Source organism: Mya arenaria, chromosome 15 (genome assembly GCF_026914265.1).
Source record: "Mya arenaria isolate MELC-2E11 chromosome 15, ASM2691426v1".
Lineage (NCBI taxonomy): Eukaryota > Metazoa > Mollusca > Bivalvia > Myida > Myidae > Mya > Mya arenaria.
In genome coordinates this window covers 2,037,503-2,053,688 of record NC_069136.1, presented here as the reverse complement: position 1 = coordinate 2,053,688, position 16,186 = coordinate 2,037,503, and the positions used below count along the sequence as shown (strand labels likewise).

Below are 16,186 nucleotides of genomic sequence, written 5' to 3'. Positions count from 1 at the left end.
GGAAATTAGTTCCCGGGGGTCTTGCACGTGACACATGTACCGAACACATCTGCCATTTTTCTTATAAAGATTCCTCCGTACATGACAAAGTTAGGGCACATACACGAATACTCTATCGTTGAGCATATATCAATGCCAGCAATGATTGGATCCATAACATTTTACTGTGCGTTGAAAAATCGTACAACACGTCTTTCGATGGTGTGCCGATGAGTAAAAAATGGACGTACACTGTAAGTATAGTGTCTTGTTTTCCATTTTGGATGTTTATACGAGTAAACCTAAAACGACGGCGCATGTCGTTGAACATAGCATTAACTCTGGTTGTGTTCTAAACATAGAAATAACAATCTGGTCGTCTAGAACTTGCATAACTTGTTACACATATGAATATAGCATTCTAAAAACGTATAAATAAATAAAACGATTGCATAGTTATGGAGCTCTAAATCTCGGTCATGTTAAGCTCATGTTTTATTTTTTTATATCATTTATCAAATGCGATTTAAGGTTACCTGATAATCTGTACAAGGTTTCCAATTTTAATATCGAATAATAACTTTTTGGCGTCCAGAGAGACATCATCAAGGTTTGTTTAATCGTTAAAGGAACATTATTGCCTTTTATATAAACAAACATTCAGTTTAGTTTTCCAATTTACATTGCATGTAAAATGTTCGAAATGACAACTTCATGTACGAAAGTAAATATATAACAAAGGTACTTTAAGCGAACGCAAACATCCGACTTTGTATCAATTAAAGGACAAACCTCATCTAGTATTAAAGCTAGTTTATAAACATTTCCGTAATGTCTCTGGTAACAGTGGTACTAAATTCCACCCGAAGACGTTCGCGGCTAAGACCACCGGGTGGTACAACTTCTGGTCAGTCGTAAATCACTTCTCATATAATATATAAATAAATCATATACACTGATCAACAAACTTCAACTTTGATTGACCTCTTATGTTTCTGTCAATATCAGAAAGTTGACATTTCATATCCCTTAAATTGCCTTTTAACGCCTGTTAAGTGAAACAAACGACCGTATTACGTAAAGGAATGGACATTTCAATCCAACTTCTTGAGCAATGACCACATAAATCTCATTCCTTCATTCCTAATGGTTGAAGAACCTTCAGGAATATAAACATAATAACCACACTGGTGATCATTGCAAAAGGTGCTACCGAAAGGTAATAGGAAAGGTTAGTGTAATACTCAACATGTTCGGTATGTGCAAATTCGTTGGCAAGATATATCTCGAGTATATGAAAATCGAACAATTTTCAGAACTATTTTCTTAATTCCTGGTACACAGTAAAATGTATATATACATCGATCGACAATAATTATAAGTTGAGTACACTTATTGGTTTACTGGCGTTTAATTATGTGTGACAGCGGCAAACTGTAGCCACAGTTAAGTTAATTATTCTTGTCATTTGGGATCATTAAATGTGTCCGGATGGTTCTTGAAAGATATCACTCATTTAGCCGGTGCTAGCGATGTATAACAATGATGAACCTTAAATCTATCAAAAAAACATGCTCAGAGTGTTGTTGAAATATATGCTTCCGAGATTTCTGAAGTGAAGTGAAGTGGTTGGCTACTTGGTTTATTTCTGCTGATTGCATCGTATTAATAAGGCCCGTTTTGGAAAAAAAAAAGAACCTGATAGTCATACATTGCACACTTTTGAGAGAAATTTTGAAATTTAATTAGCTGATTTTAGTCAACACGTGGGAAATATCAACGCGATTAAGTTGATAAATCATTAAGTGTTTTCACCTGTTTAATAGTACCTTGTCAGGTGTGCACACATGACCTTAAAACCTGTTTGAAGTGTTAACCAGCAGAGGGCAAACATATAAAACCCAAATTAATGTTCACAAGCCTTTATTAATATGGACAACTGATAACACAGCCGTTATCCAACAATTGCCGGGATGTTTTCTGTTTCCCAGATAAGAAAGCCTGCGAAAGTACTGTAGTTGCTGCCATGAATAGCTTCATCTGGGTCTTGGTTTCTGATCGTTACATCGTCGCCTTTGTTCAGCTGGAGAACAACTGTCTGCGACACTGTTTCGTATTGACCTGACGAAGTGTGCAGAAACAGTCGACTGACGAAATCATTGTTCTTTACAAATTGGAAGTGACTCGTGTGACCTGGGTAGCTAAGTAAGGTGGTGGAAAACACGTAGATACCGGAAACCGGGGCGACGAACGATCCCAGATGTACGTTGTAAGCACCGCCTACGTTCGAAACGACTCGGTCGAAGACGATTGGCTGAAGTGCTCCAGCGTGTGTGATGTGATTCGTTAACGTGGCTAGGAAAGCGACGGGGCTTCCCACGTACTCTCGGCGCATCCTGTTGTAAGCTATCAAACAAAAAACACTTGTTTACAATTTATATACTGTAACACGAAATGTATACTAGTATCTTAATTTGGAATAATCTGTATACTGTATTTAGCGCAGTATGTAAATATAAACCGCCATTTCGAAACTACAAGTGTACTTATACCGTTGTCATACGCTGCCTTGCGGGCAGGAGCTGACCCGCTAGATGGTCCTGAATATTGCGCGTGCTCCTCTCGAGAAGTCGCATCTGACGTAGTATGATTTTCGTCGCTCTTACTGCGAATTATTTCCTCGAGAGATTGAATCCGGGAGTTTTGTTCACTTATTGTTGCGTCTTGGTCGGCGAGAAACAATGTTAGACGTTCCACATCATCTCTTAGCGAGTTAATCTGGGTGTCTCTGTCGTCCAGACGTCCGAGAACGATGCCCATAGCGCTTTGTAGAGCAGATATTTCATCTTTAAAAGAGGAAATGTCCTCAGCAAATACTTCAGCACACAATAGGCCAAATAGTATAGAAAAAAACAGTCCTTTCGACATCATAATTAATTCACCAGTGTTATCAAAGATGATCAAGCATAGCATGTACTAGTTCTCTTATCGCTATATATGTACGTCACAGAGGTCAAGCCCTTATTAAACGTTTTCGTTAACTTTCATGCACTGGCATAGATATAAAAATGTAATGACAAGAATATAGCAACAATTTATATACCGAAAGCATGTATGCACCGAACACACGTGTCAATTATTTGAATAAAAAACTTCGTGAATGATAAAGTTACAACCTATACACGGATACTCTTTTGTTATGTATATTTCAATGCGGTGATTGATGTTCCACATAGTATTTTATTGCATCAAATGTAAACCTTCTAAAAATGACATTCTGATCGTCTAGAACTTGTGTATCTTGACACGCATATCATTATAGCATCATTACAACGTAATCATGTATAAAACTAGTACAAACCAGGGGTGTAGCCAGGCTTGACTGAATGTTACGCACGAAAGGGGGAGAGGATCCCCCTGTTTCTGGTCGGGAGCCTCCCCGGGGTAAAATGGAAATAAATGGTGAGCGCAGTGTATTTGGAAGGATTTATAAATTCGAGGCAGCGATCTTGTACTAACCAAGTGATTGATTAAGGCTCAGTAAACCATCGAGCACAGAGAAGCAACGCTTACTTAAGATTACCTTCTTTTTATAATGATATAAATCTTTAGGAAATTTGTAGCTTAGTTGTCATCAAAAAGTAATGCCAGTATTCTCCCTCTGGGCAATATGTCTACAACTGTTGCTGCATTGAGTTATCTGTCTCAATGGACATTCAAAAACCAAGCCCAGACATGCGTTCAGTAGTCATGGTGGATCTCTAGTACTTTTTGAGACGTCTCATACTACTGAGCGGCGGAGGCAGTTGGCGGAGGTAGATGGAAACACCGAGCAACATTTGGGAATAGTCCTTCCGGCAGATCGATCACTACACTTTCTAGAGACGGCGTTGGTGGAAGCTGAGTATGCTCACATCGGGTTTTCCAGTGCTGACATTCTCTCACAAACGTTTCCTTGTTGACGGCTAGGTCTTCCTGTGCTGCTGTGAAAATTTCCTTTGCACGTTGGTCACTGAGATACCGTATGCGATTTGGCAAAATATACTGTATAACATACCTCCCATTTCTTTGTAAAAGTCTTTGCTTAAGTTTCGTAAGTAGGTGGTCAACACACGGCAGATATATGTTTACCCGCCAGTAATCAAATGCGTTAGCAGCCGGTGCATTAGGGTGGTTTTGCTGTCGTCCAACACGTTGGATCAACATCAATGGAGCTGGCCATTTCCTTGACTTTATCAAACAGCGCTTGCCATACCACGAGCTCATTTTGTTCTGACTCCACTTCAGTCTTTACAAACTTAGCTTCAACAGCAGCTTGCAGCAGATCGCACGAAGAAGCCTGAAGCTGTTTGGAGAGAAGCACACATGCAGATAGAACATGCTCTACGGTCACCAGCGTAATTATAAAGCTGAACTGCCTTATAGTTGCTTTATAAGCGCCAGCTTTGGCATCATTGTGCAGAGCTAAATCCTCAAGTGTGCGACAACCGTCCCAAAGGCAGCTTTGAATGTGAAAAGGGCATCTGCCCTGGCAGCCAACCATGTCTCGCACAAAATTCTGAGCTTGGTCCTCCTTTCCATTTCAGCCCGATCCGCATCACTATCACCAAGTAATTCTTGAAATCGTAATAGCCGCTTGGTCATGTAGCCGAAACAAAAGCCAATTTCCTGGACGGTCGTCATCATATTTCTCGTGTGGGGTTCTTTTGACGCGTGAATAATTGCCAGATTCAGGGAATGAACATTACAGTGCGTATAAATAGCCCTTGGAACTACCTATGGGGGATTTAACACCGCGTTGACAGCCAGACATGTTTGCGGCCCCGTCGTTCCCTTGGCCTCTCATTGCAGGGACGTTCACTCCGGCAGCTCGTAAGTTGGCGAGAGATTCACCGGTAGTTGCTTCGCATGTGGCAAAAGCCAGAAAATCTTCACATACTTTTCTACGACTGCGATCAAAATATCTGAAATGCAATAGATGATATTAATGGAAATTCATAGTTTCAAGGCTACTGACAAACACAGATATATAGTAAGGTGTAACGTGCGACGTCAAACAATAAGGTCCACAGATCCCGTCAGAGAAAAGCATGCTCGACGCTGAAGGGGTGCACTGGTTTTTATATACACTAAATTACCTATCCACACAGGGCCTGGGCTTTGCTACTTTGCATACATTGTATTACCAACCAAGTAAACATACGTACTTCCGTCTATAACGAAATGTTATACTTTTAATTTGTACTTGCTTTGCTTGACACTATTCCACGTACCTCTAAACAAGAGCCATTTGCTCCATTGTAGCCGCATCGGTTGCCTCGTCTGCTATAAAGCCAATGAATGGAGCTGAGTTGCAAGCGTCTACGAATTTCTTGTTGATGAGCGCTCCACAGATGCTGATCAGCTCATTCTGAATATCAGGGGAGGTGTATTTATTTCGTGTACTGCAGTTAGTCAGATGATCCTAAAGGACTGTATTTTGCTTCGATTCATGGATCTTTATCAGTTTCCCGATATTGCTAGGGTCTGTCACAGCTACAGCCGTGAGGGACTTTTGCTTGGAGGCGACGTCCTTCCCACCAAACAGATAGAACGTAGCACAATACACACCCTCCTTGCACTGTGAATAGCGGAGCCAGTATTGCTAACAAACCAATGACATTGTATTTTTCTGAATTTCCCGCAAACAAACTTATAAATTGAAAAAATAAAAATAAAAATACGTGCAGTAAGGTTTGAATTTAAACCTTTGCGTTTTGTAGTATTGGCTCTACATTGCTATTAGTGTACGGACAATACAATTTATTTGGCTTACACAATATTTTTAAACTATGTGACATAGATAGAAATAACATGGTTACAAAAACTCGTACAATATTTTTATTTAGACTGGTAATTTAAGATTACTCTCAAATAAGAATACCACAATTAAAACTATTGTTTTAGTATACCAAGAAGGATGAATAAATGTCAAAAACAATAGTTCTTATGAAGGATACCGTGTTTAATTTGAAAGAAAGGTGCAGAAAACACTGTATTTCTACCTTCTGAGGCGTTAGTAAATCACAGTAAATCTTTTAGCATTCACCAATCATTTAATATGCTTACGTTTCAAGCTTCACGGTTATAATTCTGTTATCAGTAATTAATATTTTCCATAAATGCATTATTTAGTAAGTAGTGAAAGATGTAAGACAAAGTTGATATCCCAGTATAGTCCGTAAAGCAGTTTTCCTATTAGTTCTAGAATACACTGTTTTCAAAGTTGCATACAATATTGTTACAATTTAACGTGCGTACGTGCGTAACGCTGCTTACGCCCCTGCAAACTTCTGGAAATTCAATTCTTAGTTATGTTGAATTTTTATTTTATTCGTTTGTTTCATTTATGTTCTAGTATGTATATTGTTTCCAATTTTAAAATGGAGTTACAAAATAATATTTGATGGAACATAATTGCATTTTATATAAACTTTATATATTTTTGAAAGTTACAATGCATAAGAAAGGCACAAAGAGAGAAATTTCATGTTCTAAAACGAGGTGTTCTAAAACAAAATATATAACATGATTATCTTAAAGCGAACACCAACAGCGGACTGTTTAACACTCGAAATAAGTGTACTCAATTCCATAAGCTTACTTTAAATAACAATTTAGTAATGATCAAACGCCAACGCGGAGATGACGCAATCCACCAACTTCGTTTTAAAAGAAAAAGCAGACGAACTTAAAAAGTTCTTTTGCGCATCATTCAAAAAATAATCAACGCTTGTTATTATCCCTCAGAGAGAAGCATGTGATGTAATTGCTTGCCACTCACAACTATTGCCGCGCATGGGCTGCTTTGCACCGTTGTGTTTAACACCAGCGGCTGGTCGGTCGCAAATCACATCTCAACCACAGTTGATTCTGAGGCTCCATTCAGCGCTGCTGTTGTCTAACGATACATGAATAGTTAATATACTCTGTTTATCAAACGTCAGCTTTGATTGGCCGCTATGTTTTCTAGCACTACCCCAAGCCCTTCAATACAATTTACTCCTTTCATCTATCTTATTGGTGGAAAAAGAATATAAAACTAATGACCACCAGTGTGGTCATTTCAAAAGGTGATGGCTACACAGCTTTTTATAAACAAAAACACATTGGATATCATATTATTCCAGCATTATTTGTTTCATTGCCGAGTATCCCTATTCGAAAGGAGAGAGCATAGAAAACATGTAACGTATGAGTCCGTAAGGAATTTTTTCTTGGAGCATATGTCAAACGAACAATTGTAAAAGCCATTTTCTATTTTCATCGTCAATACGTTTAAAGTTGGTTATCTTTATTTGTCTATTGGCATTAAATAAACTTTGGCAGCAACAAAATGAGGCCACAGTGATATTTGATTTCTTGTCCTTCCGGTTAATTAATGTGTTTTGATGATTTTTGGAAGAGACACCACATACGCCGGTGCTATGGATGTTTGACAATGATGATTGTGTCATCTGTAAATGAAAATATTCAGATTGTTGTTATCATACTTTGGTTGATTGATGTGCTCCCGGGGGATCATACTTCCAGCATGTATTAGCTCAGTCAGAATAACATTTATTTCGTAGTCATTACAGAGTCATGGTAAACTGGTTTGCTAATAAGCTTATCTATGTGATTTTCATTGTATTATCAAGTCCCGTTGAGGAAAAAGTATCATATGTATCATATATTGTTAATATGCGGACGCTTTTATATATTTAAAAACATATTTTTTTCGATTATTTTAGTCAACACAAAATGGACATATTAATCTGATCGTAAGGATAAACCCTGTTGTTGTTTTTCCCTCGAAAACATATGTCACATTTAAGTACCGTATCGGGTGTATAAGATTTGCGTTAAAAATTAATGTTAGTGTAAACCAGCAGTGGGAAGACACAGTAAAAAGCAAGATCATATGCAAGCTTTTATTTATTCGAATAGATAGTGCAGTCATTACCCAACGATTGCCGGGGTGTTTTCTGTTTCCCAGATAAGAAAGCCAGCGAAGGTACTGTAGTTGTCGCCATGCAATGCTTCATCTGGGTCTTCGTTTCTGATCGTGACATCATCGCCTTTGTTGAGCTGGAGAACAACTGTCTGCGACACTGTTTCGTATTGACCTGGCGAAGTTTTCAGATACAAGTGACTGACGGCCTGATTGTTCTTGACAAATCGGAAGTGTGTCGTATGACCTGGATAACTAAGTAAGGTGGTAGAAAACACGTAGATACCGGAAACCGGGGCGACGAACGATCCCAGATGTACGTTGTAAGCACCGCCTACGTTCGTAACGACACGATCAAAGGCGATTGGCTGAAGTGCTCCAGCGTGCGTGATGGAATTCGCTAACGTGGCTAGGAAAGCGACGGGGCTTCCCATGTACTCCCGGCGCATCCTGTTGTAAGCTATCAAACAAATAACACTTGTTTACAATTTATATTGTAACACGCAGTTTGTGTACGATGTTTAAATTCAGTGCAAGTTTACCCAGTGAATGCCGCATATCTTTCTTTTAAGGGCGATACTATAGACAAATATAAAGTACAAGTATTAAGCTTAATAATGGAAGCCTTTGCTTTTTTACAGACGACAGAATACATCCGTTCATATAAGGAGCAACACGAAAGGTATATTTTGATTTGGAATAATCTGGATACTGTATTTAAATATAAACCGCCATTTCGAAATCTGCAAGTGTAATTATACCGTTGTAATACGCTGCCTTGCGGGCAGGAGCTGACTTGCCAGCTGATCCTGACGATAACACGTGCCCCTGTCCAGAAATCGCGTCTGACGTATTATGATTTTCGTCGCTCTTACTGCGAATTATTCCCTCGAGATGTTGAATCCGGGAGTTCTGTTCACTTATTGTTGCGTCTTGGTCGGCGAGAAGCAATGTTAGACGTTCCACGTCATCTTTAAGGGAATTAATCTGGGTGTCCCTGTCATCCAGACGTTTGAGAACACGGCCCATAGCGCTTTGTAGAGCAGAAATGTCATATTTTAATGAAGTAGTGTCCTCAGCAAATACTTGTGCACACAATATGCCAACTATTAGAGAAAGAATCAGTCCTATTGACTTCATAATTAGTTCACGAGTGTGTAATTTATCAAGGATGACCAAGCTGTGCATGGACTAGTTCTCTTATCGTAATAAGATATTTGGCCCTAATTAAGAGTGCTTATACTTCACTGTACTGACATAGATATAAACAAAATGTGATAACAAGTATACAGCAACATCATATTAGCATGTTTGAATTATAGTCTTTAAAATCCTGATCTTAAGCTTTCAAAAAAGTTACATATTTGCTTGTTCGACAAAATCCCATATTCATTAAGTTTTTATTATGGTGATGTTAGGTTTTAATGATATTTAAAACATTGTTGACATTTCTGGTATGCTCGAATATTTGCCTCGAATCCTTTATATCCTACAAGAGATTGAAAGTGTGAGTTAAGAGCACAAAGCACAATGGTAAAGTTCACAACAGACACTGAACGAGAGTCAACTGGAGAGTCAAGCGAGGATGGAGATATTGCAGTGTAGCAATAACACTGTATACAGTTAAGGGTCTTCCACAGTGAAAAAGTGGGCGGGGAATGAGAGTCAACTGGAGAGTCAATGCAGCATGGAAGTATTGCAGAGTAGCAATAACACTGTATAAAGTTAAGTGTCTCCCATAGTGAAAAAGTGGGCGGGGAACGAGAGTAAACTCGAGAGTCAAGGCAACATGGAAGTATTGCAGTGTAGCAATAACATTTTGTACGGTTAAAGTACACATTTCAGTTCAAGAGTTGTGGCAAGTAGATTTTAATTATATTTTATCAAAAGTATTAGGTACATACAGGAAAACTATAAATTCATTTTTAAACAATTTGAAATGATAAAATGCAGTAAGTTGTAAATATAGGAAACAGAAAAAAATGTATTTATTCCATTGAATTTTCTTTATATGATGTTCTTGATTATTTCAGACAATCCAAATGATTACAGCTTGGGGTATCATAGCTATGAGCGTACTGTTACTGCTTCAATGGTGGGGCTAGGGTTTGCAATTTTTGCAGTTTAGCAATATAAGCGCTTCATTTATATCACATGAAAATATACATAAGTGATCCAACTTACTTAAGCCATAATTATTTGAACTTTTTTCAACAACTCACCTTCTCGGCATTTTCCTGATTTCACCGTAAACTGTCCGTTTATCTTATTTCGCTGTAAAGCTCCAACATCAGGAGCTCCAACGTTATACTTTTTTCGGAATGTGAGGGACAGGTTCATTGCGGAATATAATGGCGGATTCTTTGAGTATCTGGTGTTTTCGAAGGATATTTTGACATGGTTAGTAAGTTTATATCACTGTTATCGCAATATAAATACGACTACCCCGAGGTCAGACAGGTAAGCTTCTCTCGAGGTTTAAGACTATCGGCGCATGCGCGCCGGCAGTCTTAAGACCGCAAACTCCAAAGAACTACTTCTATTCATGTCTTTTTAGCCCTTTTTTGTCTCAATGCGCTCTATGTTTATCAGAATGACGTCGACACCATAAAAATAAATTAGTTGTATTGCAGTCCGAGTTTGAGTTCTTGCTTGTTCGGTTATTTCCGCGCTATATTTCTGTATCCCGGCGTTTTATTTTTAGCAGAATATAACTATTTTTAGATCGCTATATTTATCAGATTATTGTGGTCAAAATAATGGAGGCTCTGGTAGGAAGGTAACATAATGATATCCACATTGAGTTTAGCCCAAGATGTTCCAGAAATTATCACCGACCGCAAGTGTCTCATCGCCTGCAGGGTTTGTTATTATAATCTGACGTGACCCTGAAGCATGCTTATTTGTAATGGTGCATTTTTTATATTTCTTTTATGAGATAACAAACAAAAATAATTGTCTGAGTGTCAAAATAGTTGTATCTCAGGTTTCGCGTTGCTATTTTTGTAATGCTTCAAATATTATGATTTACCTACTACACAATAACAAAATACTATTCATTTTAAGGAATTTTAGGCGTTTTTTGAAGGCGATATTTCTCATAAGATTTTTTCATTTTTATGCATAAAAGCATCGTTTCGGTGTATTCTTGGCATATTTTTAGACATTAGGCTTTCAATTTATATTAGCACACATGCCCTGATACGACAGTGAGTTATGCATACGTTTGGTGAAGCAAAGTAGTTCGGATTAAACCTATACAACACCCAAAGAGTGCGAAGCATTCATAACAGCACAAGTATAATCATATTCTCATTCTTAGAACAGACAATTTCTGATAATCTAAAATAGTTTCAACTACATTAACTGACCGATATTCTAAACATAGTTTCTACATACATTAACTGACGACATGTTTGTCCTCACCGCGGGAAAACGACCGTCTGAAAACACTGCATTTTGAAAGGAGTTGTTGCTAAAGTTGCTCGTAAAATAAAATCGTTTTCCTTAAACAATTAAAACGTGTATGTTCATAAAGCTTTCTTAACGTATGGTATTTAATCAACGCACCGAAAAACCTTTAGAAGCGATTGACAGGGGCATGCATTATAACATTAAATACATGGGAATGGGGGGTACGTCGACTGAAGTGATAAGCTGTGCATTTTGTATTGAATTATTGCTGAAGTTGGTTTTAAACAAATGATTTTCCTTAAACAAAACATGTATGTTCATAAAAGTAAATGGTATAATAAAAATTATATAACGTATTATACTTTACTATCGTATGATATCTAATCAAAGCAACGAAAAGCCTTTAGAAAAGATTGAAAGGGGCATGGATTGTAACATTAAATACATGCGGATGGGGGATTATAACGACTGAAGTGACGTTTACATAAACAAAATGACACAAGACGCCATAAAATAGATATAGATATGTTTATTTCCTCGTCCAATTTGGGTACAAGCGCTCTTTTCATTTGTATCTATGTGCCCTTCATCCATTCCCATTGTTCAAATAAAAATTGCAACTCTTACATATTTGCCCGCAGATAGTCTTTCAGCGCATTCGTGCTTTGATTAACCTATGTTTCTAGAGAGAAAAATAACATTGAGCTTAATTGTTTGTTTTGAAAACTCCAGATAATTCCCTCTTAATATATAGTATTTTTATCCCCGTTCTATTTACTCAAGACTAAATGTGTTCACAAAAACAAAAATACAATATATATTTAGCCCGGAATTCACATAACTGGGTTATCTCATGGCGGTACAAATAAAAGGCGAATTTCATGCTATTGAAATTCATGTATTAGACCAATGCCTCTTATTACTTCCGAAGAAACGTGTGTATATATTTGGTATAATTTAGTTTGTACTGGAGGATTAGCTGGGTTTGGGTTTGAGTTTGGGTCTGCTAAGCCTTTCTGTGGAGTTTTCATCGCATCAAAATGAAGACGGGCGAATTGAAAACAAGTACTGCGCTCTTGGGATAACATGTGTGTTTATCTAATTTTGATAGTTTTGCACAGAATGCATTACAAAATATGACCATTCAAATAATTTTAAGTATTTTTCAATTTAAGGTTAATCGGTTTAATACACAATGATGAATTCGTATGTAATACTTTTAGTTAAATTTAAGACAATGTCAATGTAGCTTTACGCATTTATACTCCTATAATTAACGTGACACATCATCAAATGTAAATTAAACATAATTTAGACAAAGCAAAACTACATCAATGTTTTACTATGCGACAAGAAAATATGTTTTCATAATCCGACATGTGCGGATATAAAATAAGTCAATAAAACAATAAAAACACTGATAAAACAGAGAAAACGAATTGAAGTACATGTAACAGTCAACAGAAATCAGAAGCAAATGGTTTGCTTTCTCAACCGATTAACTTTGATCTTGTATTGACCTTCGTGGGCCTGACGCGCCCGGAAGCGCTGATGTCGGCGCTCTTGTACACAGTCCTTCCGTTCAGCGCCTGTACGGGCCTGTAGTTCTTATCTATCTTGTCATGAGTGCCAATGGTTCCTGACTCAATGTGGGAAACCTCCCGGAAATTCGCCAACTGGAAATTTAAATCAATTGACACGAGGATAAAGGATGAAGCTGACATATACTTTGGTTATGCTCTGCAAATGACACATTACGACGAAATCGTTCCTGATGTTGATAAAAGGTGGTTGTCTTCTTATTAAACCAAAACTGCGAAGCGATTAAACATTTAGTAAGACAGTTACCTTAGCAATAAATAAAATATATGGTGATCAAAGGCGTTAAACGTTAATGCGGGGAAGTCAAGTTCATAAAATTTTAAGTGCCGGTTATTTTAAGGCGGATCTTCGCTGATTGACTATAATAATATTATAAGACAAGGAACAGGGTAAATTTGGTCAACACAAGGGCCATTACATGAAAGGATGCTGAGGAAACTGACCATTAACTTGAATTGAAATCCAGTGTCTGGCTGGTAGTTGAACATTGTAATCAGCTTTGGCAAAGATTAACTTATGAATACTGGGAAAGAACCAGGGCGACAACGATGAGGAAATTGGGAATGTCCTATATTTCGACATTGTTTTGAATAACAAATGGGTCAATTCTAAAATATCGAATTATTGGAAAATACACGTCTTTATTCACCTGAGTGGAACTGATTTGGATTGGGTCCAGCATAACTGTCCATGTGACCACCTCAGAGCAGGAGGGTGTGGTTAGGCTGCCTTGATACCGGAAGTAGGTCATTTTGGTGCCCGTCATGCCGTCGATCGGAAGTGCACTGTTGGTCAAGTCCCGGACGTTTATCGAAACACTGTACGTTTTGGCCGCTATTCAAATGTATTGCTATATACTCATGTTACATAACTATCAAATATCTAGCTAAATCTACACTCCTGTCGCAATTCCTTTGATGACCATATGACCATATTCCGATGAAATCATCATCTTCGGAATACCTTTGATACGACCAAATTCATGCTTGTGTTAGTCAGATGATAATTATTTGCATTTAAATGAATTGGTTATATGTTTTTCAGTAGTTTATAGAGATCTATAATTGAATAAAAAATATTTCTCTTTTTCAAACAGTGCAAATACTAATTCGATATTTTCACTGTTTTGAAAATTAAGCCCATTCTCATGTCCAGATCGAACATTAGCGCACACATGACTGGGACACAGTTTGAACGACGTCATTTCCGAAATGACGTTCCTCTCGCATACCATTAGGTGCGCTTGTCTTAAAAACTACAATAAACTATCAATATTATATTCTTTTTAGCATACGATTACAAGAAAAATTGGATGTTTCAGTGTACGATCGCAAATATTTCACCCCGTGACAAATAAAAGTAAATAATTCACTCGTGGCTACGTCACTCGTAAAATATAGCTTTTGGTGCTCACTCGGTGAAATATCTTACGATCTTACACTCAAATCGACGCCATCGAGCTTAAAAACGACAATTTTATGAACTGTTAATGAATTTGAAGCTTTTAAGTTAGATTAATCAGCTAAGAACTAGTATGAAACATGATATGTTATTATAATTATGAAGTATGTCGGTCAATCTTACATTTGTACTGCACGTTTGAAAGCGCCGATATCAGAGTGGCATAGTTTGCGTTGTCGTCTGCGTCAATCTGAAAATAGTGATCTTTTTTTATAACAAATAAAGCGAACCTATACATAATCAATACAAATCTTAATGCATTACATGATTAAGAATATTTGTATTAACTTCCATAGACATGTACTAAGAGATGCTGACGTTGATGTTTATTTGTAAATAAGAGTGTATAGATAACATTATTGTAATATATTGTAAAACTTGTGTGATTATTCAACGATGGCCGTTAAATGTTTAACGGTACCCAACCCAAATAGTGTTACATGCTGGAAGATCCGAATGCGTATATTTAATTTCTGCAACAATTTTGATTGACAATTATGAAATTCACTTGTCAAAATATCAAAGGAGCTGTCATGGATAGTAAAATAAAATTAACACAAACAATCTGGTGGACAGCGGTTTATGTAAACAAAGGCTCAACAAATGATTTAGAAATATTTCAGGATTGATATAATATTACTAGCATACAAAAGTTATACAAAATAGCAGTTCAGTTGAAACTCAAACTAGAACTCAAATCTTTTGCACGATTAGTGGTTTCGTTGTATCAGAATTTTGTCATACTAAAGTTGCCTTTAAAAATTGCGTGTTCAAAGATCTAGAGAGTGGACATTGTCAAATTCGACAAGCTATGGGCCGTAAATCCGTAATGACTTATGCGATATGGCATGTTGTCGATACTGTGCGAGATATTGTAGTAATGATCATTAAACAGTATCAATGTTATGAGAAATTTAATCTATAAACTGGAATCGACTACTTTTAATATATTATGGCTGGTAATCAAAATGTAATCGATGTTTAAGTCACAATGTAAGACCTCACAACCTTAAGAGAGAGCCTTAGTCATGTGACATGTTTACCTGGTAGAAAAAGTCTTCCATGACGGACCTTTATCCGGTTGAACGTAAGCCCTCGTTACTTTGGACAGAGTACCGTAACCATGTTTAATGATATACATAATAGAAGAGCGAACCGTAACGGCCATTCGCCATGTGCATTGTTAGACCTCATAGCCTTTGCCCTTCATCGAGTTTAAGGTAATACCTGGTTAAAGTACCTAACAATGTTTAATGTTATACCTGGAAGAAAACCCTACAATGGCGGACCTTTACTTTATGCAACACAACCTACGACAGCGGACCTTAACCATGATCAATGTAATACCTTGAGAAAATATCTACGACAGCGCACCTTTGCAATAATCAATGTTATACCTTAAGAAGATATCTACGACAGCGGACCTTTGCAATAATCAATGCTATACCCTGAGAAGATATCTACGATAGCGGAATTTAGCCATGTTTAATGTTATACTTGGCAGAAGAAGACTACGGCAGCGGACCTTAACCATGACCAATGTAATACCTCGAGAATATCATGGACAATGAAACATAACAATGTACAATATATTACCTTGTAGAAGAAGGCTACGACAGCAAGACCGTCTGACTGCGAAACGGCGCTGGCAAGGCTCCGATAGGCAGTATTGTAGTGGACAATGTGAAGCTGAAATATATGGCAAGCATCTATGGTAGTAATATTTGGTACAATGTTGATAAACATTCAAAAGTATCC

General features: G+C 37.4%; 3 protein-coding genes across 3 annotated transcripts in view; all 3 read right to left on the bottom strand.

Annotated features, from left to right (window-relative positions):
• Nucleotides 1-1,933: 1,933 nt before the first annotated feature.
• Nucleotides 1,934-4,665, bottom strand: LOC128220066 (uncharacterized). The gene is made up of 4 exons (XM_052928319.1): nt 4,468-4,665; nt 4,171-4,324; nt 2,532-2,855; nt 1,934-2,385 (listed from the first exon to the last, which is right to left on the bottom strand). The coding sequence occupies exons 1-4, from the start codon at nt 4,663-4,665 to the stop codon at nt 1,934-1,936; spliced, it is 1,128 nt and encodes a 375-aa protein (XP_052784279.1).
• Nucleotides 4,666-7,917: 3,252 nt separating this feature from the next.
• Nucleotides 7,918-9,116, bottom strand: LOC128220745 (complement C1q tumor necrosis factor-related protein 3-like). Its single transcript, XM_052929250.1, has 2 exons — nt 8,713-9,116; nt 7,918-8,411 (listed from the first exon to the last, which is right to left on the bottom strand). The coding sequence occupies exons 1-2, from the start codon at nt 9,089-9,091 to the stop codon at nt 7,960-7,962; spliced, it is 831 nt and encodes a 276-aa protein (XP_052785210.1). The 5' UTR covers nt 9,092-9,116; the 3' UTR covers nt 7,918-7,959.
• Nucleotides 9,117-12,855: 3,739 nt separating this feature from the next.
• LOC128220065 (uncharacterized) overlaps nt 12,856-16,186 on the bottom strand; it is a 33,213-nt gene continuing 29,882 nt past the window's right edge. Inside the window, exons 13-16 of the mRNA XM_052928318.1 lie at nt 16,025-16,117; nt 14,552-14,618; nt 13,617-13,801; nt 12,856-13,041 (exon numbers count right to left, since the gene is read on the bottom strand). Of these exons, the coding sequence (XP_052784278.1) occupies nt 12,856-13,041; nt 13,617-13,801; nt 14,552-14,618; nt 16,025-16,117 (531 nt within the window). The remainder of the gene's footprint in view (nt 13,042-13,616; nt 13,802-14,551; nt 14,619-16,024; nt 16,118-16,186) is intronic.